The sequence below is a fragment of the Lagopus muta genome, chromosome 3 (assembly GCF_023343835.1).
Source record: "Lagopus muta isolate bLagMut1 chromosome 3, bLagMut1 primary, whole genome shotgun sequence".
In the NCBI taxonomy this organism is placed as follows: Eukaryota; Metazoa; Chordata; class Aves; order Galliformes; family Phasianidae; genus Lagopus; species Lagopus muta.
Genome location: NC_064435.1, coordinates 81,263,254 through 81,291,001, shown reverse-complemented (window position 1 = coordinate 81,291,001; position 27,748 = coordinate 81,263,254). Strand labels below are relative to the sequence as shown.

General features: G+C 39.3%; 1 protein-coding gene across 6 annotated transcripts; it reads right to left on the bottom strand.

Moving 5' to 3' along the window:
* Positions 1–614: 614 nt before the first annotated feature.
* On the bottom strand, positions 615–27,748 carry PRPF4B (pre-mRNA processing factor 4B). Of its 6 annotated transcripts, none has more exons than XR_007375595.1 (17): positions 27,618–27,748; positions 23,243–24,439; positions 19,492–19,665; positions 19,064–19,219; positions 18,367–18,448; positions 16,457–16,667; positions 14,183–14,256; positions 12,702–12,792; positions 11,888–12,035; positions 10,654–10,791; positions 9,273–9,426; positions 6,893–7,007; positions 6,271–6,422; positions 5,712–5,798; positions 2,740–4,676; positions 1,905–1,950; positions 615–795 (listed from the first exon to the last, which is right to left on the bottom strand). XR_007375595.1 is itself a non-coding variant. In XM_048938468.1 (15 exons), exons 1-15 carry the CDS (start codon positions 27,653–27,655, stop codon positions 4,473–4,475), a joined length of 3,021 nt encoding a protein of 1,006 aa, XP_048794425.1. In that variant the 5' UTR covers positions 27,656–27,748; the 3' UTR covers positions 615–4,472. The 6 variants fall into 6 exon arrangements, 1 of the variants encoding a protein (XP_048794425.1); XR_007375598.1 differs by having other exon boundaries at positions 615–1,950; positions 2,740–2,826; positions 3,357–4,676; XR_007375596.1 differs by having other exon boundaries at positions 615–2,826; positions 3,357–3,402; positions 3,920–4,676.

Here is a 27,748-nt window from a genome sequence, read left to right as displayed (position 1 = left end):
AGTGTAGTACAGTGTTATTCTTTTGTCCCTTAACTAATACAGGCTTGGTTTAGAATGAATAAACACAGGCATGGGGAAATCAAACCGAAATACACAATTTATTCAAAACCAGCAGGCAGGCAACTTCTCAAAAGCCAACAGCTCCATTTTATGCCTATTGAAGATGATTTTTTCATAGATACGGGATTTCTCAATAAAGACCACTGGAACACTCAACAGGTGAATGTTCTGCAGGTTGCCCATCAACACTAAGCTGCCTGAAAAGGTATCTCTGTGTCCTCCTTCATTTATGCTTTTTCAGGCTCGCACACAAAAAGTTTATGGAAGAAATTCCCCACCTTCTGTAACCAGTGATGTAAAGCCCAGGTGTCAGCCTCCACTTATAGAGGCCAGTCGTGTTACCAACCAGGCAGCTCATTATCTCATCTCTTTCAACTATTCTTCAAAAAAATTAATGGCTGTGCCACAGCATCCCCCAAGTCTTTAATACATCTGATACCTAAAGCAGACAGCACCATGCAGAAATGAAATGGTATCTTTCAAAATTCTAAACAAACGTGTTTAGAAGCTTTGCAAAAGTAAATTTGTGAACACAACAGAAGACGAGATGCAAGTAAGTTTAAGCATACTTTATTAACTTCAAGCAGCAGCCACTTCCCAACATTCTGCACAGTTACAATCTGACACATGCTGTAGAAGATTGCTTTATCTCCAGTAGTCTCACAGACTGGTCTGCCTTCTGTGTACAGGTCAATATACATATAAAGGTTCTTCAGAGGTTTATTGCCACTTACCCTATGTATGGAGATAAAGTATTATTAAAAATATTCTACAGGAATCATTATATTCAATCAAAGGCTTTTGAACAGTTCCTATTTTTTTTTAATTAAAGCAGTATACATCATAGTAGTAAAAAGACAATCTAACTGCATATTTAATTTGTTTCAGTGCAAAAAGAAGGAAAAAAAGAGCATTTAATCTTCCAAGGAGTTTGAGTTAAATGAATACAAAGGGCTGCTATCTTGTTTAGTTTGCCAAGCATTCCGAAAAATCATATCAAACATGTGGAGTTCCTTGTCACCACGAGGGAGAAGCAAGCAGAAGCCAGCAGACTTAACTAGACTTTATGTAGGACCTCAGGTGAAGATGAAAAGTATATCTTAGTGTATAGGAGGAAAAGATAAATTCTCCTGTTAGGTCAGCTGAAAAGTAGTTCAGCAAGAAAACCCTGTTGTCTAACTGCTGTGTTTGTAGCAAGCTGCAACCACTGGAATTCAAATGACTGCTGTGGCCAGCAGCAGCCTCTCTGCTATCCTCAGAGGCCACAGGAACAGGTGTTGCCCCAAACTGGAAACGTTTCTTAACTGTGGTCAGGAGGTTTTCACTCCTAGAGGCTTTTGAAGCCAGAATTAAAGATTTTCGGTTGCAGCCAATACAAGAGCTGAAGCTGGGAGTGGATGGAAGACTGAAACCCACTTGTTCTGAATAATGCCTGTCAGCTACTCCCTGCAGCACCAGATGTGTTTGGCAGAATGAGTAAATCTGCTGAACTTAAAGAAAAAAAGCACATCATCTGCTTAAATCTTTACCAGTTAAAAGTGTTCATTTTAACCAAATACAGTGGCAGACTTTTCTGAATGACAGGTCTTGAACTGATCGTTCTATGAAAACTGCATTAAACAGCAATGCCTATCTGCCTGCATTTAATCACAGTAAGGAAAAGATCTTAAACCAAAAATGAAACAAGCATATCAGAATTAAAAAAAAAATTGTAATACAGTTAATATGTCTCAGGAATTATCAATACCGTAGCAGTGTTAATTCTAAATTGGGATGCTGGAAACCAAAAGATTAAGACAGAAATGTATGAAGAGTATTTTTCATATCTTTTATAGGACAGAAACCTTTGTTCATGTCTTCTGGTAGTCATCATCTTCTTTTGAGCTGCACCTACAACACAAAGAACAAGTGAACGAGCAACTTTACGCTTCTCCAGAACAGCTTAAAACAGTTCTGTAGGTATTAAGGTGCATTTTTCCTACTGCTTTGTTTCTGCATCACCAACTCATTTGTTTCACATTCCTATTTTAAGAATAAAGTACAAAGCATCAGCAAGAATAAGCTGCTAATTCCTGTGTAAAACTGCCCTCAGAAGCTCTGCCTACGTTGTGAAAGTGCCAGTTACTTTCTGCAGTTAACAAGCAGACAACTACTGCTTCATTAAATGTGAAAGCTGAATTTACTTCTGCTACAAACAAGATACCTTAACATGTGGAAATAATTATCAAGAATTTTACAACTGAGGAGAGACAGGTGGAAGGTTCCAAATAGCTTACAAAACGACCCATCTCCTGCCTGTTTTTGTAGTTAGGCCATTACATCTCCTCGGTGGGGTATTCCCCACCAGCAGAATGACTGCTTTGCCTCATTTTTCCATTCCTGCGTGCACTTCGCGGAGTGCATGACTGTTGTCATTTACGGACCTAGATGGATACAAAAACCCTTCTTAGTTCAAATAAGTGTTATAAAATAAGTGAAACCAGTGGGTTTATCACAGGTTTTCAGAATATACTGATCCAAAATGTAAAGAGGAACCTCTTAATAAGAGTAGTTTAGAACAGCAGTAAGGATCTGAAAAGTCTGATTCTGTTTTTCTCTTGTTGTATAACCAATTCAAATGTTTCAAGCCGTTTTTAACTTGTTGCTAAATGTTTATCTACACATGCTGTCAGAAATAACCTTGTTAGGAAGGTGAAGTTGGTGTCTCAGCAAATCAGACCCCATGGAGTAGGCGTTGAGTGGCCTGTGACTCGCTTTCCTTTTTCTCTTTCAGCACCATCAAAAGGAAAAGTGAGAAAAACAGCACAAACATTAGTTAAAGCCTGAATTTAATCTCACGTCCTACAGGAATAATTTCATTACAATGAAAGCAGACAGTATCTGTAGGGTTTTTGGCTTTCTTTTCGTTTAAGCAGTGATAATTATATATCTAATTAATATAGCCTATAGCTCTTCCAAAGATCATAGCTTTTAACAATCCTTTTAATTAAATGATTAATAGAAAAGGCAGGGGTGGTTCTTTACAAATTACCTGATTTACCATCACTGAAGACAGATTCTTTTAAAAATGGCTACAAATGCCTTGTTCACAAAAGACTTTATTATCTAATGATGCATACTGAAAACATACAGAAATCTGCATGGTCCACTTTACATGCAGCAGAACAATCTTCACTTTACAATAAGTAAGTGTCAACTGTTTTATGCAAGGAGACAACACTTTAAAGTCACATTGTTTTTTTTTTTTAAAGAAAAGCTTCATTTACAAAAGAAATAAAAGGTAAAGAAGCAATTACCGCTTTTAAAAAGCAGCTGCTTTGTTCAAGAGTGGAAGGTTTATGCCTGTATTGAAAGACAACATGATCACAAATAATGAAAACAATGAAAACAAATGAAACACTTTTAGCATAAAGCAGTACACTTTCAAAATGACATACAAATAGTTAAAAAGTTTCCTTATGTTGTCTATCTATCCTTTAGATATAAGTTCTTTCAAATGAGATCCCAACGTATGTAATTACTAAATGAAAACTCTTCCGTAAGTATTGGCTCTATGTCATAGTGAACTGTATTTAACAAAATGTATACAAAGTCTATAGCAAGTTGATTAAAAAAATTAAAGTAATAAGAAACAGTACACTGAAGGCGCTCTATCCATCAAGTGCGCGCTCTCAAAATTGTAAATGTGATGAACAGAATGGAAGTTGTAACTATGCCACAGTTGCAATGCCAGAAAATAAAAACAAGATCATTTATCAAACATGCAGGGAATTCTGCCACAATGCTACTGTCTCTCATTTGTCAGTTGTTCCAGTAAAATAACAGCTTAAACACCGGTGATGTTGATGGGTTAGCTTACCTTCAGTGTACTGAAAGTTGTACACAACCTGCTTTAAAAGAGGAGACCATCCCTGCAGGCAGGCTCAAGAAGGAACAGACCCCCTTCGGCACTGACTACACCAAGGGCATGCTGCTGTGGCCTGCACACACACACCTAGGAAAATGTGAATATAAACAGCATTTATGCTGGCCATTTTTTAAAGACAAAAATGAAGCCAAGTCTGCTAAAAACAAATCAACCACCCAGTATTACTGCTCTTTTTTTTTTAAACAGATGCTTTTTTTCTTTTTTATAATATATACGAACTGCAACCATATACATTAGCATTGTACTTCTGTGCAGTCTTGGCAATTAAAACAGTTCTACAGTGAAAATTTTCACATAAGACACAAAACAGAATTACTCTAACATTTCTAAAAGAAATATCAGCCTTGACGTTAATTCAAATGTATCTTTTCTTCCTCAACTTTGCAGGGCAAATATTTATGTTTATATACATTAATAACTGCTGTGAAATTTCTTCAGTCTTTGTATCTTAATTACTCAAACCCTTTGAACTTCTTCATCTGGTTTAAATTTTTTCCTGGATGAAGGCGTGCTGCAGAGCCTGGTTGATGCTAATCCGTTTAGCTGGATCTAACATTAGGATCTGGTCCAACAAGTCCTTCAGCTGGTGTACTTTTTTACGCTGGTCTTCTGGGAGTCGCTGGCACCCAATCAAGTCTGCTAACAGGTCCTTAGTTGGATTAATGGTGCTCATTACAGTAACTTTCTCCTACAAACACAAAAATGGCAACCTTGTACAACAGTGGAAATACACAAAACCGCCGTAATTCTTACACCGCTTAAGCAGCTATTTTTTTGCAGGGTTTTCTTATCTCTCATCAGCAATGCTCTTCTTCATCACATGGCCTCATAAATACTCATGGCAGGCAAAGGAAAAGAGCGAATATAAAACACTGGGGCAGGCCAGACTGCATCCTTTGCCGGCAGCTAATTGTATCTGATGTTCCAGTCCAGGCCAACTGCCTTTTTTCCTGGTACTGGGCACGACTGAAGAGACTGGCTTCATTTTCACTGCACCCTCTATTCAGGTATTTATATGTATTAATAAGATTCCTTGCGCCTGCCTTCCTGTCTTCCAGGCATAATAGTTGTTATTCTCTCAGCCTTTCCTCACAGGAGAGACACTTTAGTCCTCTGATCATCTGGGCCCTATGCAGAGCTCTTTCTAGTATGTACAACTTTCTCTTGTACAGAGGAGCCCAGGACTGGATGCAGTACTTCAGGTGTAGCCTCACCAATTCTGACAAGAGAAAGATCAGGTGATCCTTCTTGATCTGCTGGCAAAAACTTTGCCTAATGCAGCCGAGAACAACACTAACCTTCTTAATGGCAAGGGCACACTGCTGGCTTATATACAACTTGGTGCCTATTAAGACCCCAGGCCCCTTCCTGCAGAGCTGTTTTCTGGCTGGGTGTACTGGTGCCCAGGGCTGCTCCTTCCCTAGTACAGGACTTCATACTGCCCCTGCTGAACATCATGAGATTCAGGCCAGCCCACACCTCCAACCTGCTGAGGTCCCTCTGGATGGCTGTGTGGCCCTCTGGTGAATTAGTCAGCCCCACCACTGCTGTGTCACTGTGCATTTACTCAAGTTGCAGTCTACCCCACCATCCAGTCCATAACCATGTAACCTGCGTACGCCTCTGCTAAAGGACATTCTGATAGTTTACAAAGTTTTGTTTGTAATTAAAATGTTAAGGTATGTTTGAAAGACCAGTAACAACAGACACGTGAAGGACTTACCCTTTCTGTCACTTTATCTACTTCTATATACATAAAGTTGAGATTTTGATCAAAGTGCTGATCTTTGAACACACCTTTTCGAATCATCTGGAAAATCAGGGAAAGACAAGAATTTTAGCTAAGCTCTCTGTGTTAATGAATTTCACAATTAGCATCAACATCTATTAACTGGGATTGGCATCTACTAACTGGGAAAACATGAATAACTTACTATTTCTGAATTACTTATCAAATAACTATGCTGAATAAAAAAATAACATTCAAACCAGTTGAAGAAGGACATAATACCTTCCACTGACTTACACTGTTTTTTTTCAGGTCTGTGCCTTAGAAGGTTTCTGCTTTCACTTTACACTTAGTCTACGAAAAAGAAGCTGTATACTTTCACTTCATATAATTTTAAATTAATATAAATTATACATTCAGAGGATATCTGATATATACTTGCTGTTAGGAGATGTATCTGATAAAGAATTTCAGGGAGAAAACAAAGTATGTTTTACTGTTCACAACAGCAGTTTCAGATATCAAGTAAAAATCAAGTACTTATTTTTCTTACCTTGTTTGGCATCTTTCCTTTGAGATCCATGGCTAGTTTCAACATATGGTTATTGGTTTTGCCAGGAAAGAGTATTTTTCCTGTATAAAGTTCATATAACGTGCAGCCTACAGACCACATATCTATACCATAGTCATAGATTTTTCCTATAACTGAAACAGAGCAAGTCAAGTTAATTCCATAAAGGCAGCTTTGAAGATAATACCACAAAACCAGACAAATAAAAAAAGTCTGATTTAGAAACTCTATCGGTGCTTCTCCTCTTAGGAATAAGAAGGTGAACAACTGAAAGACTTTTAACTTTTACAGTATCCCAATTACAGAAAGGGAGGTTTTTACATAACACCCAAACTGATCACCACAGCTTCATTAAACAAAGTCATAACAGTACCCCTGCATCAAAACAAAGCTATACCAATCAGAGTGACTGCATGTTCTCACTGAGCTGACCGCCAGCACGCATGAAGAATCATAAAACATGCTTTCAATTGGCTGAATTTTTTGACTGCCATCGTATTTTCAGAGTGATGGTTTGCTGAGATCAAACAAAGAGTAATCTCAAATCAAACTTTCATTTGCCTTACTGATACAACCAAGTTGTACTCAATCCAAATGCACTTACTGATTTCAGGAGCTCGGTAAAATCTACTGACTAGATACGGCGTGATGTCGTTATCTGCAACATGTGAAGCTGATCCAAAGTCACAAAGCTTTAATATCGTTTTAGATTCATTCACCTGAAAGTTAAATGTAAGTGAATATTAGCATTATCTGTACACAGAATTGGCAACAGCACTTAAGACTAACACTGGAAGAAAAACATTTAGCCTTGAAATTACAGTTTCTTCCCATGTTTCAGTCTGTCTTCTCTGCATTCTAAGAAAATTGTCAAACCTTAAACTGAAAGTTAATACCTGCACATCTAAGAAATACAAAGAAGTCAGTTTTGTGTATTTATTCTCCTACAGATTTTACTAGGCTTTTTTTTCTCACTATTAATTCTTTATTGCTGCAGCAACAGTGAATATTTTAGAAGTAGGGGGGAAAAAAATAAACTCTCAGCATAACTTAGCAGCTTCCATCAACATAAGTGTTAAAAGCTAAACAGAAAATATGCTCAGAATTAGCTTTCAAATTAGCTTTCTTTGTCTGCACAGACACTAATAGTGACATCTCCCATTGCTTTGGAGATTTGTGGCAAGACACTAACTGAAAGGCACAGAAAGGATTACATATGCATTAATATACATTAGCATCTATTTAGAAAATAACACAAACAACAAAATGATCCCACACACATACATCAAAGTACTTTCTAAATGGGTAGTAAATACAGCACATAATTTGACACAGTGTCCATATAACTCTTCCAAGGCAATAGGGCATCAGCTTTGCTTTGCCTCATGTGACTTGGTACCAGAGCTAGCTGGAAAGGTAATCCCTCAAGCAGCCACTAAACACTACCTACCCCTAAATAAGTCAAGTTAGAAACTTGTATAGAGAGAATAGAGAATACCCAGCTCAAGATCAGTCCAGAATGTGAACAAAGACATGTCAAACATCAATAAGGAACATGTGAGTCACTTCTGTGTTGTGATCTGAGGCCAAACATGTCGGGTGAAGAGCAGCCCTAAGAACAGAACTACTGCATTCAGCTTCATAAACTGGATAGTTACTTAATATGAACCAACAGCTTTATTACCAACATGAATGCAGGTCTGCCTGGTGTCAGATTTAGTTTTGAGAAGGAAATATAAGCCTCCCTGTCAGATTCCTAATTTATAAGCCATAAGAAAGAAACTTTAGTACACCCTAATATAAACAACTGCAAGAAAGTGAAAGTATGCTGCACTTTGGAACAGAATGCAGAAATTTCTAAGAGATGAAGGGAACTCTGCATAAATTGAACATGTAGCAGTAAGAAACATAATTTTTAAATGTAAAATATCTAGACCAACATGTATGTAGTATGTAGTTCTATTTTCAGTAAATCCTGGATATGTTAAAGACTTCCCATTGTGAAAACAAATCCATTCACATTCCTTCCTGCCTCATCATCACTTTCCAGAATCTACTTGGTAAATGCTACCACTACATATTAGTTATTAAATCTGTTAGTTTATTTCTGTTGGTGAACTAAAAAAAAAAAAAACCATCTGGAATTCACTACAGTGATTCAGTAGGAGAACTGGAGGCCACCAGTAATATGCAGTGTTCACAATCTCTTGGAAGTATGAAAAAATATCCTTGCTGGACCTGGATTTCATTCTAGATAACTAAATTTTATCAGTTTAGACTTCCACCTCTACTATCCAGAGTGCCACTCATAAACTAGAATACTATTCACATATCTCATGTTCAGCTAGTAAATTTTACAACAGTGATGGCAAGAAATCATAGAATGGCCTGGGTTGAAAAGGACCACAATGATCATCTAGTTTCAACCCCCCTGCTGTGTGCAGGGTCACCAACCACCAGACCAGGCTGCCCAGAGCCACAAAATGGTCATTTTTAAATCTTCAATTTTGTCCATAAAAACCGAAGTCAAACCATTTGATTCCTTTGATGTAGCTCACACTCTGCTAAGCAGAATGTTTCATGGGGAAAACAGGACAGTAAGGACTTCTTCAGTCATCTTATTCAAATGAACACAATCTCCTCCCAGGCTTTACCAAACTATTTTCATTTTTTCATTCTGTAGAAACAAGAACATTTTTCAGGTACTGGTGAAAAAAGTCCTAAGACTTCTCCTACTAAAGAATACTGTCCTTGGAAGACCTACTTTCTAAAATGGTACAAGTGGATGCAGGTTTGTGTAAATGAAATATTTCATTTACATGCTGTGTTACACTTCTTTATTTATACCAGTATAGCTTTTTTTCCCCAAAAAACATTAATTTTTTAACATTTGGAGGTAAAGTGAACTTTGACTTAATTTCACATACTTGATTTTACATTACAGAATGTCCATACAAAATATTTTTCAATTAGTTATTACTTACCAAAATATTATCTGGTTTAATATCTGCATGTAGGATATTGCATCTTTTAAGAAGTTTTAAAGCCAGGAACAACTGCTGGCTGTAGGAACGCACAGCTTTAATATGGAGACCAACATCTTTCCCATACTTTTTCAGCACCTCTCGTAAGTTCATACTATTGTAAGAAAGAGAGGAAACAAAAGAGCTCTGTGAGGGGAAATATACTTGCCTTCTCAACTGTAAGAAAAACATGAATAAGTTTGTTCACTTCAGAAATTCTGGAGGAAAAGTGACATTCAACTCAAGATACAAACTTCACTATTTGTAAAGCAACGAAACAAAAATGCTGGTTGATCAGATCTGCACTATACCATATACTCACTAGACTGGACATAAACTTCAGAACATATTTTTAATCCGGATTAATTGGAGAGAATTGATTTGCACATGAACAGCATTTTCTGAACAGCTGTGCTCAGTGCTCAGTTTCTTGAGAAGCGATTAAATAGAAAATATGCAAAAGATGGAAACTGATGAGGCAATGCTTCAGTGACTTGAACAGCAGATGAAAAGACAAATCCACAACAAAACCATGACTGGATGTAAACAGTGCACAAATGCGTTATGAAGAGACAGCACAAAGAAGCTCTATTGTCAGTAATAACCTTTATGACAAATATTAGGCACTGCATAAAACTTGCACTGCTTCAGCAAATGATTTATCTTCAACTCAAACTTCTATGGCAAAAATTAAAATATACAGGGAAAATTTAGGATACAAGCAATTGATGCAAACAACATCTAAGCATGAATAGGAATTAAGGCAACCAAAGTGTCTAGATCCATGATAAAGCTGTCTACAATTAGCCTGCCAAAAAATCCTCATTATTTAAAGGCAAGTTTACAGAGCACTGTAATCATCTTCTGTAGGTTGTTGCTATATATCTGTTTGTCACAGAATATACAGTATTTGCTCAACCTCCCTGATTACACATTCTTAATCCACACCACAAGGTGAAGAATTCTGTAAATCTAGGAAGAATATTTTCACTAAAAAAAGTCATTAAGAGGAGCATTAGTGAGATGAGTAATTTATAAATAATTTAATGTGATTAAATTAATAATTTATTAATAATAAATTACATCATTTCAAATATTGACCAGGGATGGAATTTACAACACAACTGACTATGAAAAATCTAACTAGTTCAGCAGATTTTGGATTTCTGCCTCTAGATTTATTTTTTTTTTTTTCAGAATTGCTTAAATTCTTCTTCAATCTTGGCAATGGAACAAAGTACCAAACTGAAAACAATAGTCAAGAACAGAAAGATAAAGATTACTTAGTTGACTTAGTTGTACTTTACTTTTCACAAAGGACACCATACACCTGTCATCTTACCTCAGTGGTTCGAATACCAGACAGAGATGTTGTTTGTGGTAGAAATGCCTGAACAATCTCAGACAGTGAAACTTGTCATCGGGATCTGCATCATTGAGCTTCTTCAAAAATTCCAGTTCTTTTAGACCAGTTTTTTGCCTGCAAACAAAGAAATACAATTAGAAAAGAAAACAAGTGAGATTCCAGTGCCTTGTTTAAACCTTGAGATTTACCTCCGCAGTTTTAGTTGTCAGTTTTAATAGTACTACATGATGTAGCACTGCTTAAAAAAACCCACAGCAGTGGTTCACTCTTGTTATGTGTCTTTGATCACCTTTGATTTTGTAACCTAGTTATTCTTCTCCCTCCTGTTTGTTTTGAAGTTACTTCACTTACACTATTTAAAAAAATTTAAACTAAACTGACTGACAGTCAAGAACACACCCAAACCAAATCATCTTAACACACCAAGCTAGCTTACTACCTTTTTTTTTCCCCTAAATATTTCTAGGTACTGTTCATATAGCTCAAAATGACTCAGTTACACACAAACCAAAACAAGTTTTAAGACTTCCAGTGTAAAATGCATGGAGATTTCCATATAAGTTATCTGTAACGGATAAGTACTAACACATGGCTATGGCTGTTATGGCAGCAGATGCTGAAAATGAGTACTGGAGATTCTGAGTCCTCACATAACATAGCACAGTTTAATACAACATCACCCTAGTTAAGGGTCATTGAGTCTGGAAGATCTCCAGTGATTTTCTTTCCAATAGGCAGAGTACCATCACTTTCTCGTATCTTCTACACACGCGCACACATGGAGAATATGCAAAAATAATTAAATATCTTTGTCTAAGTTAGAGATGATTGACTAGTATCCAACCCACGGCTTCCCAAATGGATTTGGTTCATCAAGCCAGAATTTTACAGTCCTCAATTCCCATCTCAAAAATCTTAGGGCTGGGCAGACATAATCAATGTTAAGCTTATTTCTTGCCACCACTGTTCCCTGCAGTTTTGCAAATGAGAAAGTGCCTGATGAAAATGCAAGTACCCTTCTCCTGTGAGTGCGGATACATAGTCCTCAAGCGCTTCCAATTACATGGCTCATATTAGCAGAAAAGGCAGGAACCACAGCTGTAATCTGTTACTTCACTTGAAACAAAGGAAGATTCAAATCACATCATGAAAAACTTACAAAAGTCTCACATACTCTACTATAGTATTATTAAACAAAAACATTACTTACATAAGTTCATTGTTCCTGATGATTTTAACCGCTACTTCTTGGTTTGCTCTCGCCATATCCCTGGCTCGTACTACATTACTGAAGACTCCCTGACCAGTGTAACCGTAGACATTGTAACGTTTATCTAGAACTTCACCTATATTAACACCTGAAGAACAAAGATCAAGCAATTCAAGTAAGAGTTATGCATCGTACGAACAATGAAACGTTTTATGAAAAATAAATGGTTCTAAATCATATCAACAGTATAATCACTTAATTTCATAGCATACTAGCACCAATCTTTGTGGAAATTATAGGGAACATCAACAATTCTAAATGTGGAATTGTTCCCTTCTTGAGGTTAAAACCTGCATGCTCATTTCATCCATTACAGGTGTATTTCTTTTGGCCCTTACACCTGCAAATGAGCTTTTAACACTGACCAGTAAGTAAAACATGTTCACTCACTATCTCCATTCTGAATTCTAGATAACAGCTACCACAAGGGCCACTATGTTATCTTGGATGCTAGATTTCTTAGTTTCAGATCCTGGCAAGCATTCCTTCATTCCTCCCTTCCTTTGTGAGAGTGATTTCACGGCTCTAACTGTGGCCAGGTTTTAGTTTTACCCTAACCAAAATTTTATATCTAGGAGCAACTTCTTGCACAAGTGTGCAAGAACAGAAAACTGCTTTGGGCACGCCATATGCAGCATGGCACTCACAGCAGAATATTCACATGACAGCGTTTCAGTACTTTCACTTTTTTCAGTTCTTTTCCATTTAGCACCCTCCTTCTTGCTATAGTTGCAACCCAGTAAATGAAACTTACGATAATAGCCTTCTGCATCAGTCCAGTTATCCCTGAGATTGGGGTTTTCTTTGAAGTCTTTTCCAAATCCAGCAGCCCTTAGACGAGCACTCTGAAACAGAAAGAACAAACGGAACAGCTTTGCCTGTGTGCTCTAGCTGTATGTTTTCTTTAATGTTTACTTATAAAAATCAGAAGTCCACATTACTGGGCACTTTTTTTCCTACTGAAACAATGCTCTTTTCCACACTACAAACACATTTATCTTGTAGGAGAAAAATACTACTGAACACAGAATGCTACTTAAATACCAGCATTTGAAGACTGCTGTAAGGAAATAGAATAGGGACAACGACAGAAATATTATTAAATGTGACAAATGAGACACGTTTCAACTATTACCTGCAATGAATTTCCACAAGTCAAATTAGAATACACAGTTTGGACCATATTAAGACTTACTACTTACAGTATATTTGTAGTAATAAAGTTTAGCAATCTGGGGGGTAAATGTAACTGTTTAAGCCTCAAATTTCTTTCTGTTCATTCAGTGTCACCTCACAAAATCCATACTGTTACACTTAGAATCACAGTTGCTGCTGACACTGCTTAACTGAATTGACAGTATTATCTCAAATATAAATTCATGGGTAGTAAAAAATATCTGACTGAACATCAGTTTTTGCAGAGCAGAAAGTGACTACATACAAACTGTTTAAATCCCTACTTGTTATCCTGAAGCTTTTAAAAGCACCTAAACCACCACTATTCCTGAACTATTTATCTTTTTCCTTTGGTGTGTGCACGTGTGTGTTGGCTTTATTACAGTGACACCTCCTGTCAACAATCTTCTGTGAAAACTAATAGATTTCATCTGCCATAAAGCATGGTTAACTGCAGAATTTCCATCTTAAGAAGGAACTTGTTGCCTTGACTTTCTCAGTGACTCGTACCAGTAGCAACAAGTATTTAAGGAACTGCCAAGATTAGTAAGCTCCTTCAGCGCATTCTGAAAAAGCTGCTGAAACAGTGCAAGAAGTAGAAATGGGAAATGCTTCTCTTCATCCAAAAAGCCTCCATATCATTACAACACATCATGAGCAAATTAAAATACATTACACAGACTTTTAAATTAACCTTGCATGAACCTCTGAAGAAGGCACACATCTCTGAAGAAAGAACAGAGCAACACAGCAGCTTTAGCGTAAAAAGTTAATATAAAGTTTGTCACTGTGTGCCACGACAGCTCTCATTTGAACAGTGGGTGAAGTACTTAATTCTTTGTTTACTCTGGCCAAAATCCTACTTGCTGCAGGTTTTCTTTCACTGAAATATTAAAAGCTACTTTGTCTGCTTCAACTGATCAAAATATTAAAATTATCAACTCAGTTACTTTGCTTTTACTAATCAATGTTCCTACAAACTTCAAGTGACAGCAACCCTTCAATAAACAAAATGAGCAAAAAAAAGAATCATTCATTTCATCTCCAAGAATTACCTACATCAAAGTATGCAGCAAACATATCATCTGATTCTGTGAACATATCAGGAGCCAGCAGTTTCTTCTGAGCTGAACCTTGAAAGGAAATTCACATTATTCAAAGTGAGGAAGATGGCAAGCAGACAATTAGCAATGCAGTCTGTGACTTTATATTGGTACAACACAACCTCAAAATCAACATGGTGGCAAACTAAAGATAGAGCTAATTTACATTATCCATATACAAAAATGAGATGGTTAAGTTCTTAAAAAATTGTACCTCTTTGAAAAATTAAGTATTTTGTAGTATTTTTTAAGTAAATTGCAGCTTTCAAGCAATCCACAAACTAGGAATATGAGGTTGGTACTTTATACGATCCTTACAAGTGACTGCACAAAAATATGCATTTATACGTATTACAAGATGCAGATGTGATTTCAATATACAAGTGTGGGGTTTTCTGATAATCACCAAGTATTTTACTAAAAACCAAAGTTGTGCACAGCCCAGAAACTGTTTCTTTGGAAAATGTTTTCTTCAGCTCCATCAGAAAGGATCTCATGTAGCTTACAGTGAAAGATGAAGCTAATCATGTTTAAAAGACAAACAACCTTAATGTGGAGATGATTATCCCTCTGTCACCTTTCAATCTTTAAAGTCTGAAAGACATCTTACTTGGTTGACAAGATAAAAGCAAAGAAATGTAAATTAAGTTTACATTGGTGAATGCAAACAAACTTCAAACTATTCCATAACACACAGTATGGTAGTAGCATTCCTTCATTACCATGGTCAGACACAGGTACTGTTAAGGGTATTAAGCAAAGGAGAGAAATAAACAGTTAACCTTAGAATTCTCCAGTCTCCTGAGGGAACCACTTTCAAACAAAACATCAATCTTCTGAAAGCATCAAAAACTCGTCCCTCATACTGACACTGTTGTTTCAAGGTACAGACCCTCCTAGCAGCTGCCTTGATTTTTCCTTTTAATTTCAATTACTCACATTTTAACTGGGCTACAGTGATTACTAATGATTGCATTAGTGACTTACTATTGTGCCTTTGTAGAAGGTCAAGTTATATATTGCTCTGACAAAACAAACAGGTGATCCTGTTTCCTCCTGTTGTTACAGCCACCTCCAATCCAGACACCTACCAATAAACTGAAGCTCCTGCAGTGCATTGGTGCAACTGATCTTTTTTTTTTGTTTGTTTTAAAATCCTCTCTAATGTCATTAAAAAGCCCATGTAGTTAACAGTTTTATTTCTATTATCTTTTAGTGGACAAAATTAGAAAGCAAAAAATATATTAGTGAGTGTTTTATATAAAAAGGACTGTTCCACCTTGTGCTATGCTAACAGAGAAAAGGTACACAAGAGTGTTCTTTTCACCTTCATAACAAGAGAATAATCTCAAAATGCAATCTGCACAAGGGAACACCAGGACAAACTGCTCTGTACCAGTCCCAGAGATGTGCAGCTTTACTATTTCAAGGAAGGATCCACTAGAACATAGCCAAGGATATATCTAGTAGGTGATATGAAATACAAGCTGTCCAGCTATCTCCTGAAGGGCTGGTCAGGTTGAACAGCCAGTTCAAGTATGTCTGCATGGCAACTGGAGACACACCTTTGGCTGGCTGGAAGACTTAGGGTATACCAGCCTCAAAAGAGGGTCCAAAAAAAAAAAATATTCCAAACAAACCAACAAGATCTATGGTCTGTGTTCCTTTTGCCACAGCGGGACCATGGCAGGCAGGAAGAGGAGGACAATAGTATTCCTTCAGCAAGAAGTTACACACGGGCAAGCTAGCAATGACTCTCAAAAGCCCCATCATTCTAAACAACTTCAGATACATATGTATTCTTCAAACAGTTGCTCTAACCAATAAATGAATGAATGAAGTCATGGTTTGCAACTCATTCTAAAATGAAGAGAAATAAATCAAACTTCTAAGAAAAAAGTATGCATAAGTGAAAACTTTTCATTTAAAAAGAAGTGGTTCTTAATTATCAAATCAGACATCACTATCTGCTCTTCCATATTTATGGAATGAACTGTATTAAGAGTTACTAGAAATATGGAGAACACTTTGTTCATGTCAACCTCCTCACAAACAAGCTTTATTATTTTAATACTATGTTTGAAATATCTTAATGTTCAAGGAAATACTGCAGACTCTGTCCAAAAAGTCAATATGCTCCCAAGTCTAGAGGTATACAAAGAAACAAAGGAATACATCTATTTTGCACTGTTTTAATACACTGCATTCAAGTGAGGTTTCAGATTCTTACCGTTGTTCTGTTCCACTGTCATGAGGTTGTGTTTGGCTTTTACTGATGCCTCAAAGGTGTCCACGTTTTCCCGTTCATACTCCTTCACATCAGCAGCGACCCTTTCCAGGATGTCATCCGGTGAATTTGAGCGACTGCGCGTACTGCTCTGAGGACTGCTTGGTTCAGATGGCACAGATATATTACTGTCTTCTGTCTGGCCCTTGTATTTCTAAACAGAAACACAATTATTAACCTCAGCATTACAGTTTATCAGTTTAGTTATTTTCATCCCTAATGGCTTGTGCTGAACATTAAATCTTTGCCTTCATAATCACCTACATCTCTAATGGCAAATTCTACAGATACATAGAATTGGTATCATAGAATCACAGAATTGATGGGGTTTGGGTTGGAAGGGACCTTTAAGATCACCTCGTTCCAACCCCCTGCTATAGGCAAGGACAGCTCTCTCTAGACCAGGTTGCTCAAAGCCTGGCCTTGAACGCTTCCAGGGAGGGGACATCCACAACCTCACTGGGCAACCTGTTCCAGTGTCTCACCACCCTGACAGTAAAGAATTTCTTCCTCATATCTAGTTTAAATCTACCCTCTTCCAGTTCAAAGTTTCTTTTCATCCTGTCACTACATGCCTTTATAATAAGTCCCTCCCCAGCTTTCCAGTAGGCCCTTTCAGGTACTGGAAGGCTCCTATGAGGTCTCCTCAGAGCCTTCTCTTCTCCAGGCTGAAGAACCTTAGCTCTCTCAGCCTGTCCTTGCAGGGGAGGTGCTCCAGCCCTGTAGTCTTCACGGCCCTCCTCTGAACCCACTCTAACAGCTCCATGTCCTGCTTGTGTTGGGGGCCCCAGAACTGGATGTAGGTTATGAAAACTCATTCTACTACAACTCAATAAAACTGAAAAAGTGCATGACATTTCAGGCACCTCTGTATTTCTGTATTTCCTTCCTTGTGCCTGCCATAATGTTAGTACTGACAGATTCATTATGACAACAGTTTGGCAAACAAGGAGTAAAATAAAGTCCTTAAAAAATAATTCAGTCATTGTTCTGAAGGATTTTATCATTAAATTTATATAAAAATCAAAAGATGACCATTATTTTTAGTGCTGCTTAAATTAAGTACTACATTATACCCAGTGTTTTTATAATTAAGTATTAAGTAAAAACGTCACAGAATTTTGCCTGCTGTGTTCTGTGTGCCAAATCCCGCCTTTAAAAGAAAAGCCCACTTGTCCTTTACAATTACATCCCCTTGGCCTGGACTCTCTTTCATTGGACTCAATTACACATTACTCATCACCACTGCCACCTTCTTACCAGAAGCAAAACCTTAATGGCAGCAAAAGCATACGTCTGACTGAATCGACTTTCATGAAGGGGAAAGCAATTCAGTGGCTCTACTAAGTTTTGGAAAGGGACAAGTGCTATTTGAAACGAACCAACCACTTTGATTAACTGATATCTAAGTGTTAAACTGATATTATAATATCAACAATGCAGCCCTGAGGAAAACCTGTAGGTGAGAATAAATGAGAATATTTTTAACATGTCACATCATAGGACCGTCAGACAGCATTTGATTGTGACACAAAAATGACTAATGGGAGAGTTGCTTCAGTCTTAGAAGTAATGCTGCTGCAGTAGAAGTGTACTAGCACAACAACACATCATCAGTAGGGTAAAACTAACCTGTCTCACGACGGTCTAAACCCAGCTCACGTTCCCTATTACCTCTATCCCTATATCCCCTATATCCCTCTGACCAAGACTAATCTTTAGAATAATTTAATTGGAAAAAAATAGTAATAGCGAATACTATTGTAATAGAGTAATACCCTTCTCCTTTATCACACTTTACACTAAAAACATGGAATTTATTTCCACAACCCCTGTGATAATACAGCAATTACCTGCACGATTGCTTGCCGCTGTAACCTTCGCTGTCTTATTTCTGCTTCTTCATCCTCTTCTTCCAAATCAAAATCTTCAAGACTATAAAAATACAATTGCTTTTTATGTAGCGTCATAAACATAATATTACATCCTGAATCCTACTAAATGCTGTTTTTTGGTGCAGAAAGCACACAATAGAATATCGAACCAAAATTGTTAACCTGACTCAGAAAGCAAAACTTATTAAAACCCAGTGTGTACATTCATGTTTCCTTACTGATAAAATGTGTCCACAGACACTAGCTTGAGACGAAGCATTTCATTCCCAACTGCAGACTTGACTGTTATGAATGCATTATCTCATGCTGTCAGATTAGATATTTAGCAAATACAGAGAATAGGATCTTAACTGCTAGTAGCAGTTAATCCTTTCTGGTTTTCAAGCAATACCCTAAGATACACACCAGACCAAATTATTTTCAAAAGACATTTATCAAGTCAAAATTAGAAACCAAACCACGCATGAGCCCCTAAAGGTCTCCCCACCAAACAACAGATCTCAATCATCCCAATAGCATTTGGACAAGATTAAAAGTAATATAACATGATTAAGGTTGTAGATGACAGCCCAAAAACTACAGCATGAAGTTCTGGTTGGTTCCCCCCATTACTGGATCTGCATTTTAAGACAGTAAATTAGACCTTAAGACTTACTTTTCATCGGATGAAGACTCCTGTTCAGCTTTCATGCCCTCAGAAAGACTGCCTTTAAATTTGTCTTCTTTAACTTTGCTCCTACTCCTACGTCTGTGGCCACCACGTGACCTGGACCTCCTTCGAAGGCGAGACCTACTTCTTCGGCCTCTATCCCTGGTAACAGGAAGGGGGGTTTTTTGTTTGTTTTGTTTTGCTTTTTGTTTTCTTGTTTTTAAAAGAAAAAGAGGAAAACCTACTCATAAAACAAAGACACACAGCAACTCCAAGTAATACAACAACTGAATTTATGGAGGACAAGATTAATTCAACTATGCCAACTTATAGATAAGCAAGGACTGAAAAACGCATTATCTCTTTACACATAAGATACCTTGTGACTCTTGTATCATGTAAAACAAAGGAACAAACCCACGTGGTGTCCTTACCTCCTCCGAGGGGACCTACTCCTCCTTCGTGGAGACCGGCTGCGTCGAAGGGGTGAGCGAGACCTCCTCCGAATGGGTGAGCGGGACCTTCTTCGGGATGGAGACCATCTGCTGGGCGGGCTGATATCTTTTGATCTTTCACGTCTCGACAAAATATCATCTCTGGTTCGCGTTCTTAAAATGAAGAAAGAACCACAGTAAAATAAGGAGCGAGCTGAAAACAAATCCTCCAATTCCTTCTAAAATCTCACTTTTAAGTATCTTCCTGCAGGCGAGGATCCATCAGATGGATTTCTGAGTGCAGAAATGGGTATGTGTGCTGCAGAGCTGGCTGCCCTCCATGTGCTCGCCTCCCCAACCTGGGAAATATGTGCCCACACACACGTCTAGCTCAGGACAACTCTGGAAGCACAGCTAGTTAATCACTACGATAAACCTAAGAAATTTCTAAAACAAAGCTTGCATTTATGTCTTACATAAATAGCAGCCTGTTTTCATGTTGATCAGAAGTAATATTCAATAAATAAAACCTCAAACCGAATTCTTGAATTTTTCTCAGCAATTCTACAACATGGAGTTTAAATTTAGGACAAACTATTCCATGACAACTTCCATGTGTTTTCCAATCTGGCTTCTAGAAGTGAACAGCTTCTGCATTCCACATAGTGCAGTAGTGCAGCTAAAAGCAATTCTCAGTTAACACTTCTCAAATTAAAATAACTATACACACACACATCATATATATATATATGCTATGTTCATTCTTATCTATACAGATGAACAACTATTTAAGAAAAAAAAATCCTTCATGAACCAACCACACTAAGAAGCTTAATGGTATCCCAAGACAGCAGGACTTCAATCCAAAACAAAAGTTAAAAATATTTGACAACAATTCTGATGAGGCTGTAATAGAAATTCTTGAAAAATATTTCCACTGTTGTTCAATTAAGATGCTGCTGCTCCATTTCCTTTGTTTTTACTTCTTTTAAATTGAATCAGGACAAGATATTTCAGGTGCTGTATCTCATGAATTCACAGTCTCTCAGGTCTGACAAATCAACTCTACCCATTCTGAAATGATGTTTTTGGTTTTTTTAGTGACTGCTATTAACAGCTTCAGTTACCCTAGCTGCATATAATGAACACACATGCAGAATTGATGGATAATAGTAAACAGAAAGAGAAACAAAGCACACACAGAAGCAGTGCTGGTTTCTGCAAGAATGATGGAAAAGAACCCTTTTTGCTTTTAATTTATGTTACATTTTTGTGAACAGTGCCACGAAAAAAAAAGCCACACAGGATGAACTGACAAGCCTTCTAGTTTACAACGTGGTTGTGCTGCCAAAAGCCAATCAAAATAGCTGCAAAAAGAATCCCAATCAGTTCAGGGATCGCATACATGTGATAGGAAGTAGAAGGTGATTAGAAACCCATACGTAATGCTGTACAGTAACATACTTCAGTCAGGGAACTAAGAAGTATCTTACACAAGTGGAACACTGGGAGCAAATATGAAAAATCAAATTCCTGGGAATTTGTGGTTGAAACTGCTCACTGGAGCTCCTGAAGTTACCTGGCAGCCTGGGTAGTTATAGGCAGTTAAAACTCAAACATGGGAACATTGGTTCAAGATGTCCCACAAAGAAAGCCTGTTCCCTTCCAGCAGAAAATATTTCTCAGCAGTCTCCCACACAGGAGTGTAGCAAAAAAAAAAAAAAAAGGTATTACTAAAGTTACTCTTCTATGAACTTGACAGCAAAATTCTAGACATGTGCATCTCTTGCAGTAGTGTTTAGACAACTAATTCAAACTGGCTGCAACACAGCAGCCTGCACTGAAATGCAGTTTCACTAGAAATGAAAACTGAAACTAAGACAGACAAGTACTATGTCCAAGCAACGTAATGGAGTGCTCGTTCACCAGGAACTGGCTGGATAAACTGGTGCCATTTACAATACTTGCTTCAGCTCATTAACTCCACAGGGGCCGTTTTCCAAAGTGCCTGCAGTGTTGCTTGTCAATAGTATACAGACAAAGCCAGCTGGTAATTGTGCCTGTGGAAGATACCCCACGTTTAAAATTATCCATCATCAAGATGCTCAACTCTTGCTTCCTAGATTGCTTTGTTCAATGCAGCCACGTCCAACCCTGCAGCCTGGCACAGCTGGCACTGCTGCTGCTGCCTCTTCCCTGCACCATCACGGCTGTGGCTCTGTCCCTCTGAGCACTCCTGTCCAGCCCTGGGCACTCACCCACTGCTACAACAACCACACAGCGGTGTGTGACTAGGACAGCCTGGATGGAACCAGGGGAATGGGCACTGCAGTGCTGACTCCGGCTCTCCTGCTCATCTCAGACGTGGAAGTGCGACCTGTTACATGTTCCATGTGCTTAAGCATCTTGGAAAATAGCACTGTGCTTAATTTGTAAGGAAATCGTGTCAGTTTCCAAAGCTGACAATTTAAAAAGACACTATATGCAAAAACATGCAGCCACATTCAATGTGTATCAAGGAATGCTTTACAGATAAACTAGTGGAACTGAAAAAAATCTGTCATCTCAAAGATTTTTCTTTACAAAGCACTCCATTATTAGAGAGAAATATCCCTCACTTCACAATCGTGCCTTATTCACAGCATCACTTTTGGCAGCACGTACATTTGCCAACACCTGTTTTCAAGGATGAAGTACAGGAAGAGCAAAATTTCAGTAGAAATCTCTGGAGAACACCTCGAGAGCTCACTAGGAATTTCAGCCACTGCCACTGACCCAGTCTGGTGCATTAGTATCCCAAAAACAAAAAGGGTCAGAAACAGGGTCAAATATCCCACTAGGTCTACTTTTTTTTTTGCTTTGCTTTAATAAAAAAATATTTTAAAAGTCCTTATTTATATACATTAAATATACTATGTATTCTATATGCAGCCCGAGACAATTCCTTCTTGCTCATTGAGGCCCAGGGAAGCCTAAAGTTTGGACACCAATGGTTTAATGGGTTAACTTCCAAAAGTGTATACAATCTTATTGTTCTCTGCTAAGGAGCTTGCTATCCAGGCCTCACCAGATTAAAAAATGCTACCGTCTGATGGTTTATATTAAATCTCAAAGTAACTGCTTTCAGAACCTAAATTGCCTTTTAAAACAAATGACAAAAGTGTGTTAAAAAGATTAAATACTTCCTCCCTCATTTATGCATATGCAAAATATGGCAATAATATGCAAGTTTGGGCCCACTATCAAAACAGACCAGTAACGCTACCATGACTCCAGCAAATTAAAGAGACATAACATTTCTAAGAAAAAAGACTAAGAAGCATATCTGAAAGTCTAGTTTACACCATTCACACACGCTTTTCAGTAGGTGTACGGGGAGATGCCAACACTGACATTTAAGAGGAGAGGGAAGAAAGTTCTCCCTTCATAGGAATTCCTGAAAACAACATCATATTAACTTAAGAACCAAAACAGAAGCTAAAATCTGAATTCAACACAGCAACAAAAAGCAAAATCTGAGCTACAAAACTTGTTCCCAGTCCTGGCGAGGGCAACAGACAGCAAAGCTGGCTTTGTGTGTCTGACAGCTGGGGTTAGTATTTTTGAAAGATGACTGCATGTAATGGAAACTCATAACACGATACACAACCTGATTCTCTTTTAACAGCTCTTTTCAGAATGAAAGAGAAACACCAAACTAGAAGACGGTTTATCCCATAGCACATTTTTGCAATGGTTCATGACGTTTTACCTGGGAGATGAAAGACGCCTCCTTTCTGATTCCCTTCTCTTCCTTTCTGCAGATCTACTCCTCAACCTTCTAGCTGGAGAGCGGGTTCGAGAGGGAGATTTACTCTGTTTGGATCGACGATCATTAAAGAGAGGGGACCTGCTTCTTCTTGACTTTTCACGTGGCTTAGGAGACAAGCTTCTTCCTTTTGGGCTTCGGCCCGGTCTTCTGGGGGACCTGTTTTCTTTCCCTGAAGAAGCGTCTTTAGAAGGAGATTTAATTGGCTTTTTATCTTTGTCAGTCTCTGATCGCCTAGATTTTCTATCTTTGGACCGCGATCGTCTATCTTTGGATTTGCTTCTGAGTTCTGCTGGAGATTTGGACTTTCTGCCGCGATCTCGACTTTTGCTTTCATTTACAACTGGAGACTTCCTGCGATCCCTTGATTTACTCTTATCGTCAGCCTTGTTTCTGTCTTCTGGGGGAGATTTAGACTTCCTATTTTTCTCCTGAGATCTTCTTTTAAGCATTGGAGATCTTGATTTCCTTGAAGTCTGATCTTGAGACTTACTTCTTTTGCAGGGGCTTTTGGATTTTCTCCTCTCTTTCGACTTACTTCTGGTTGTTTTCTCTTTGATTCCATCAACCGCTACCTTGCTTTTCTTTTTGTCAGATCTGTGCCTAGTCCTTTCTTTTGATTCACTCTTATTTCCTTTTTTGGAACTAGCTTTATTTTCCACAGGTTCTAATTTCCCCTTAGTGTTTGACTTAGTTGCAGGTCTAGTTCCATTTCGTGCCTTTTCATTAATTTCCCCCTCCTCTTCAGATCCCGACTCATAACCTTGTAATATCAATCCCATTCCAGACTGGACTTTGCCTTCCATTAATTCATTTTCAAGTTCAGCTTTCAATAAAGCTCTTTGTTTCTCCAAGTCTTCCAGAGGAGCTAAAAAATCAATTTTAGTTCTTTTAGCTGGTCCATCTTCCTTGTCAGAGGCATCAGCTACCTCTTTCCGTTTATGTTTCTTATGTTTGTGTCTGTGTTTATGTTTTTTGTCCTTATCTTCCTCTGATGAATGTTTATGTTTCTTGTGTTTACTTCGGTGTTTGTGTTTCTTTTTTTTGTGTCGGCTGTGCTTGTTCTGAGGTTGATCTGCTTCTGACACTTCCCCATTTTCTTCATTTGTACTTTTCTCAGATGCGTTAGCATCCTCAGCCCTGCAAAAAGAGAAAACTAGCCATCAGTACCAGCAATTCACGGCAGCCCTTAAACTCAAGTTAGTTTGATAGCCTCTTTTATGACAGAAGCTGACTGGTATTTAATTACCTGCTTTTGGAGAATTAAAAACATACAAGCAATGTAATGAAGTGGTAAGAGCAGGTATAGTTTGTCACCAACAGACAGCTATGGTGCAAAAAGAAATACTAGCTTAGGAGGATGGAGCAAATACACCAACAAAACAAACCACGTAGGTTTGTTATTGGTTCAATGTTACTGGTTCAACACTGCCAATATTATACAGCAGTGCTGTGCATTTATACCTCCTGTTAGTCTGGTATCTGTTTTATTCACTGTTCCATTCCTATGCCAAATCCAAGCTATGTCCTCTAAAAGTACTTTCAAAAGACAGAGCGCAGTTTTCCTCCAAAGATCAAAACTTATTTCAGGGGGTGATTCTGACCCCCTAAGTAAACTATCGTGCAGAGTCTCAAGCACAGAGGCTGATTCTCTCAACTATCATTCCTCTCCGTATGTGCATACACACGTTAGACAACACAGAACTGTTCTTATCCTGCATTTATGTATGCCATGCAAGGAACAGTATCAAAGAACAGGATCAATTAAGAACACCTAATTTCAGAAAAGCTTTCCAATAGAATACAGAAGCTTATTAGCTTCCTGAGGAAAAAAAGTATGTTCTCTTCTGTAAAATGGCATTGGACAGAAAAAAAAACAAACAGAAAATAAGTATAGAACAGGTTATTAAAATAATAATGGTGGTCTCTTTAAAAAAAAAAAAAAGAAAGAAATCTAATTTCAATTAGCTAGTCACAGCAACAAGCACTTTAATTAGACAAGGAGTTCAAAAATTACATAAGTCAGTGCGCACGCTCCACACATTCACTTTTATTGTTTTCCCTAGAAGCTGAAATTGGCTTATCAATAGACATAAACAGATCTCAGCAAATACCTTCAGAACATCAATTACCAGCTAAAGCAAGATGGATGTTTGCCTTTTAAAATCTGCTGCCAAATCACATCTTAAGTGCCAGCATCGCCTTTCTGCAAACTCACCCCACCTGCACTAGTTTTGGAACTCGTTAACGCTCTGGTGTTTTAGATACTGCTCTATCCCCAGCCTCATTCATTGAAGGGAAGCTCTTGGGGTGTGATGGTCACAGTGGTGGTGAGATGCACACAGAAATGTAGAGATACCCTCAGAACCCCACTAGGTTCATCCTACAGAGGTCTCTGAAGAATATGACCTGTGATCCATCGGTATAATCATATCAGAATTATTCTTAGCCAACTAAAGGATGCCACCTCACTACAAAGTCAATTTACATTCTCCTCATTAAGTACGGGGTCTTCAAACAGCACAGTTAATGATTATCTCCTATGTGAGTTAATGCAAATTCATATACTAGAAAACAATCTAGACTTATTGTCAGTGTACTCTGAAATAATTTGCTGAAACTGTTGACACTTCATTGCTCAAAAATATCCTCAGTCCCTTTCCAAGGGAGCAGCCTATTTGAGTTAAAAATATGCTAGCTTCTAACAGAAGTGTTAATGCTGCATGTTTCTTCTTTTACATCTCTACCACTACTGCTGCTTACTCAACCAGAGCACATAGGAAGAAGGGCTTTTTTCTTAACTGCCCCCTCCTGTCACCCAACATCACCACACAACAGACTATGCAAAACAAGACAAACTGCCTCCAGAGGAGTTTGTTTAATGGTATGTTTGGCACAAAAGACGCACACACAAAAAAAAAGTAGTAGATTTAAAACTTCCTCAATTTGGATCTGCAATCCCGAGCAATGAGTTAGCAAAAGGGCAGAGAAACATGGCAAGGAGCACATTAAGGTGACCGTGCATCTTTCAGGACTTCTCAGCTGGCTACAGGGAGCTGTGAGGGTCCCCTGTTGACACATTCATGTTTTTTCAATACATTATAAGAATATTGCAGGTCCATTCGAACTGCTCCAGAGAAGCCTCCTTTTGCCAGCATTAAATCACACAACAGTTTGGGCTGAAGGGACCTTAAAGCCCAGCCAGCCCCCTGCTGTGGGCAGGGCTGCCATCCACCAAATGAGGCTGCCCAGGGAAATGGTTCAGAGCTACTCCACGTGCAGGCACTGATTTATTTCATGTAACACCATCAAAACACAGGCAAACTTTTAATTCGTTTAACAGCTTCAGAGTTGTAATTACATGGAAGAGAAACATTTTAAGAAGGCTTCAGAAGGCGACGAGGCCATGAGGTATCTTTATGCTTCCATAGGAGTTGTGACATCTGTGTTACAGCCTCACTGTCCCTTTTTTTGGGATTCAAGGAGAAGAACTATGGGAAGCCTATGAAGATTTGCAGAGATTTCACCCATTTCTTCCCTACCTTTGGGCTTTCTATCGCAGTCGTCACTTTATTTCCCTTATTTACGGTTCCCTACAGGGCACTGAGCATATTTATCGGCACGCTCACGTGTTCCACACGGTTCACACACAGACGAGGCAAAGCAGTTTTCCACTCCTCTGCCTAACGGGTAAAAATCATCCTCAGACAACGGGAGAGAAGGGGAGCACAGACAGCGTTTCACGAGGCCGAGCTACCCGGGCGACGCCGAGGAGCGGCGAGGCGGGCTCCGGGCGGTGGAAGCCCGCGGAAAGCATCGCGCAGCCCCCACCGCCGCCAGCCGCCACTCACGCGGCGGGCCGGAAGGAGGGGCCGCCGGCGACAAATCGCTTCTCGCTTCCAGCAGCGCCGGCACTCTTGGTACCGCGAGAGCCCGCGGCTCGGGGAGTCGGGCTGAGCGCCGAGCGGCGGAGCGGGCCGGGCCCGGCGGGGCGGGAGGCGCACGCGGCCGGAACGCACGCGCCGCTCCGGGCGCCGCTTCCCCTCCCCCGCCCCGAAGGCCATCCGCCGAGCGGCCTCAACCTCCTCCCCGCGGCGGACCGGGCCGCGAGCGGCTCCCGGCAACCGCGTTCGCACCCTTCTCCGCGGAGCGGCCGCCCGCCGCCCTTTCCCTCCTCGCTCCCCCCGCCGCCTCCGGCCCGGCCGCCCTGCCGCCGGCCGCTCTTCCCCGCGCCGGGGCCGCTCGCCGCCTCCTCCCGCCCCGGAGCGCCGTGTCGAGCGGCCGCCCCGCCTGCCCGCCCGTCCCACCCGTCCCTTACTCGGGCGCTCGCTGTTCGGGCTCCGCCGCGGCGGCCATTTTGAACTTCCAAACTCCTTCGCTGCCGCTGGGGAGACGCGGGGCCGCGGCGCACGCGCAGCCGGGCCGCCGGGAGGGGTTGGGGACGGCGGG

Bases quoted from the DNA above. Each gene is read 5' to 3' on its own strand.
- PRPF4B (XM_048938468.1), bottom strand. From the start codon at position 27,655: ATGGCCGCCGCGGCGGAGCCCGAACAGCGAGCGCCCGA. The intron at 12,036-12,701 runs GTAAGTTTCATT...TTTGTTCTTCAG, and splicing joins TGATGCAGAAGGCTATTATC to GTGTTAATATAGGTGAAGTT. The intron at 4,677-5,711 runs GTAAGTCCTTCA...TTGTGTTTGTAG, and splicing joins TAGATAAAGTGACAGAAAGG to GAGAAAGTTACTGTAATGAG.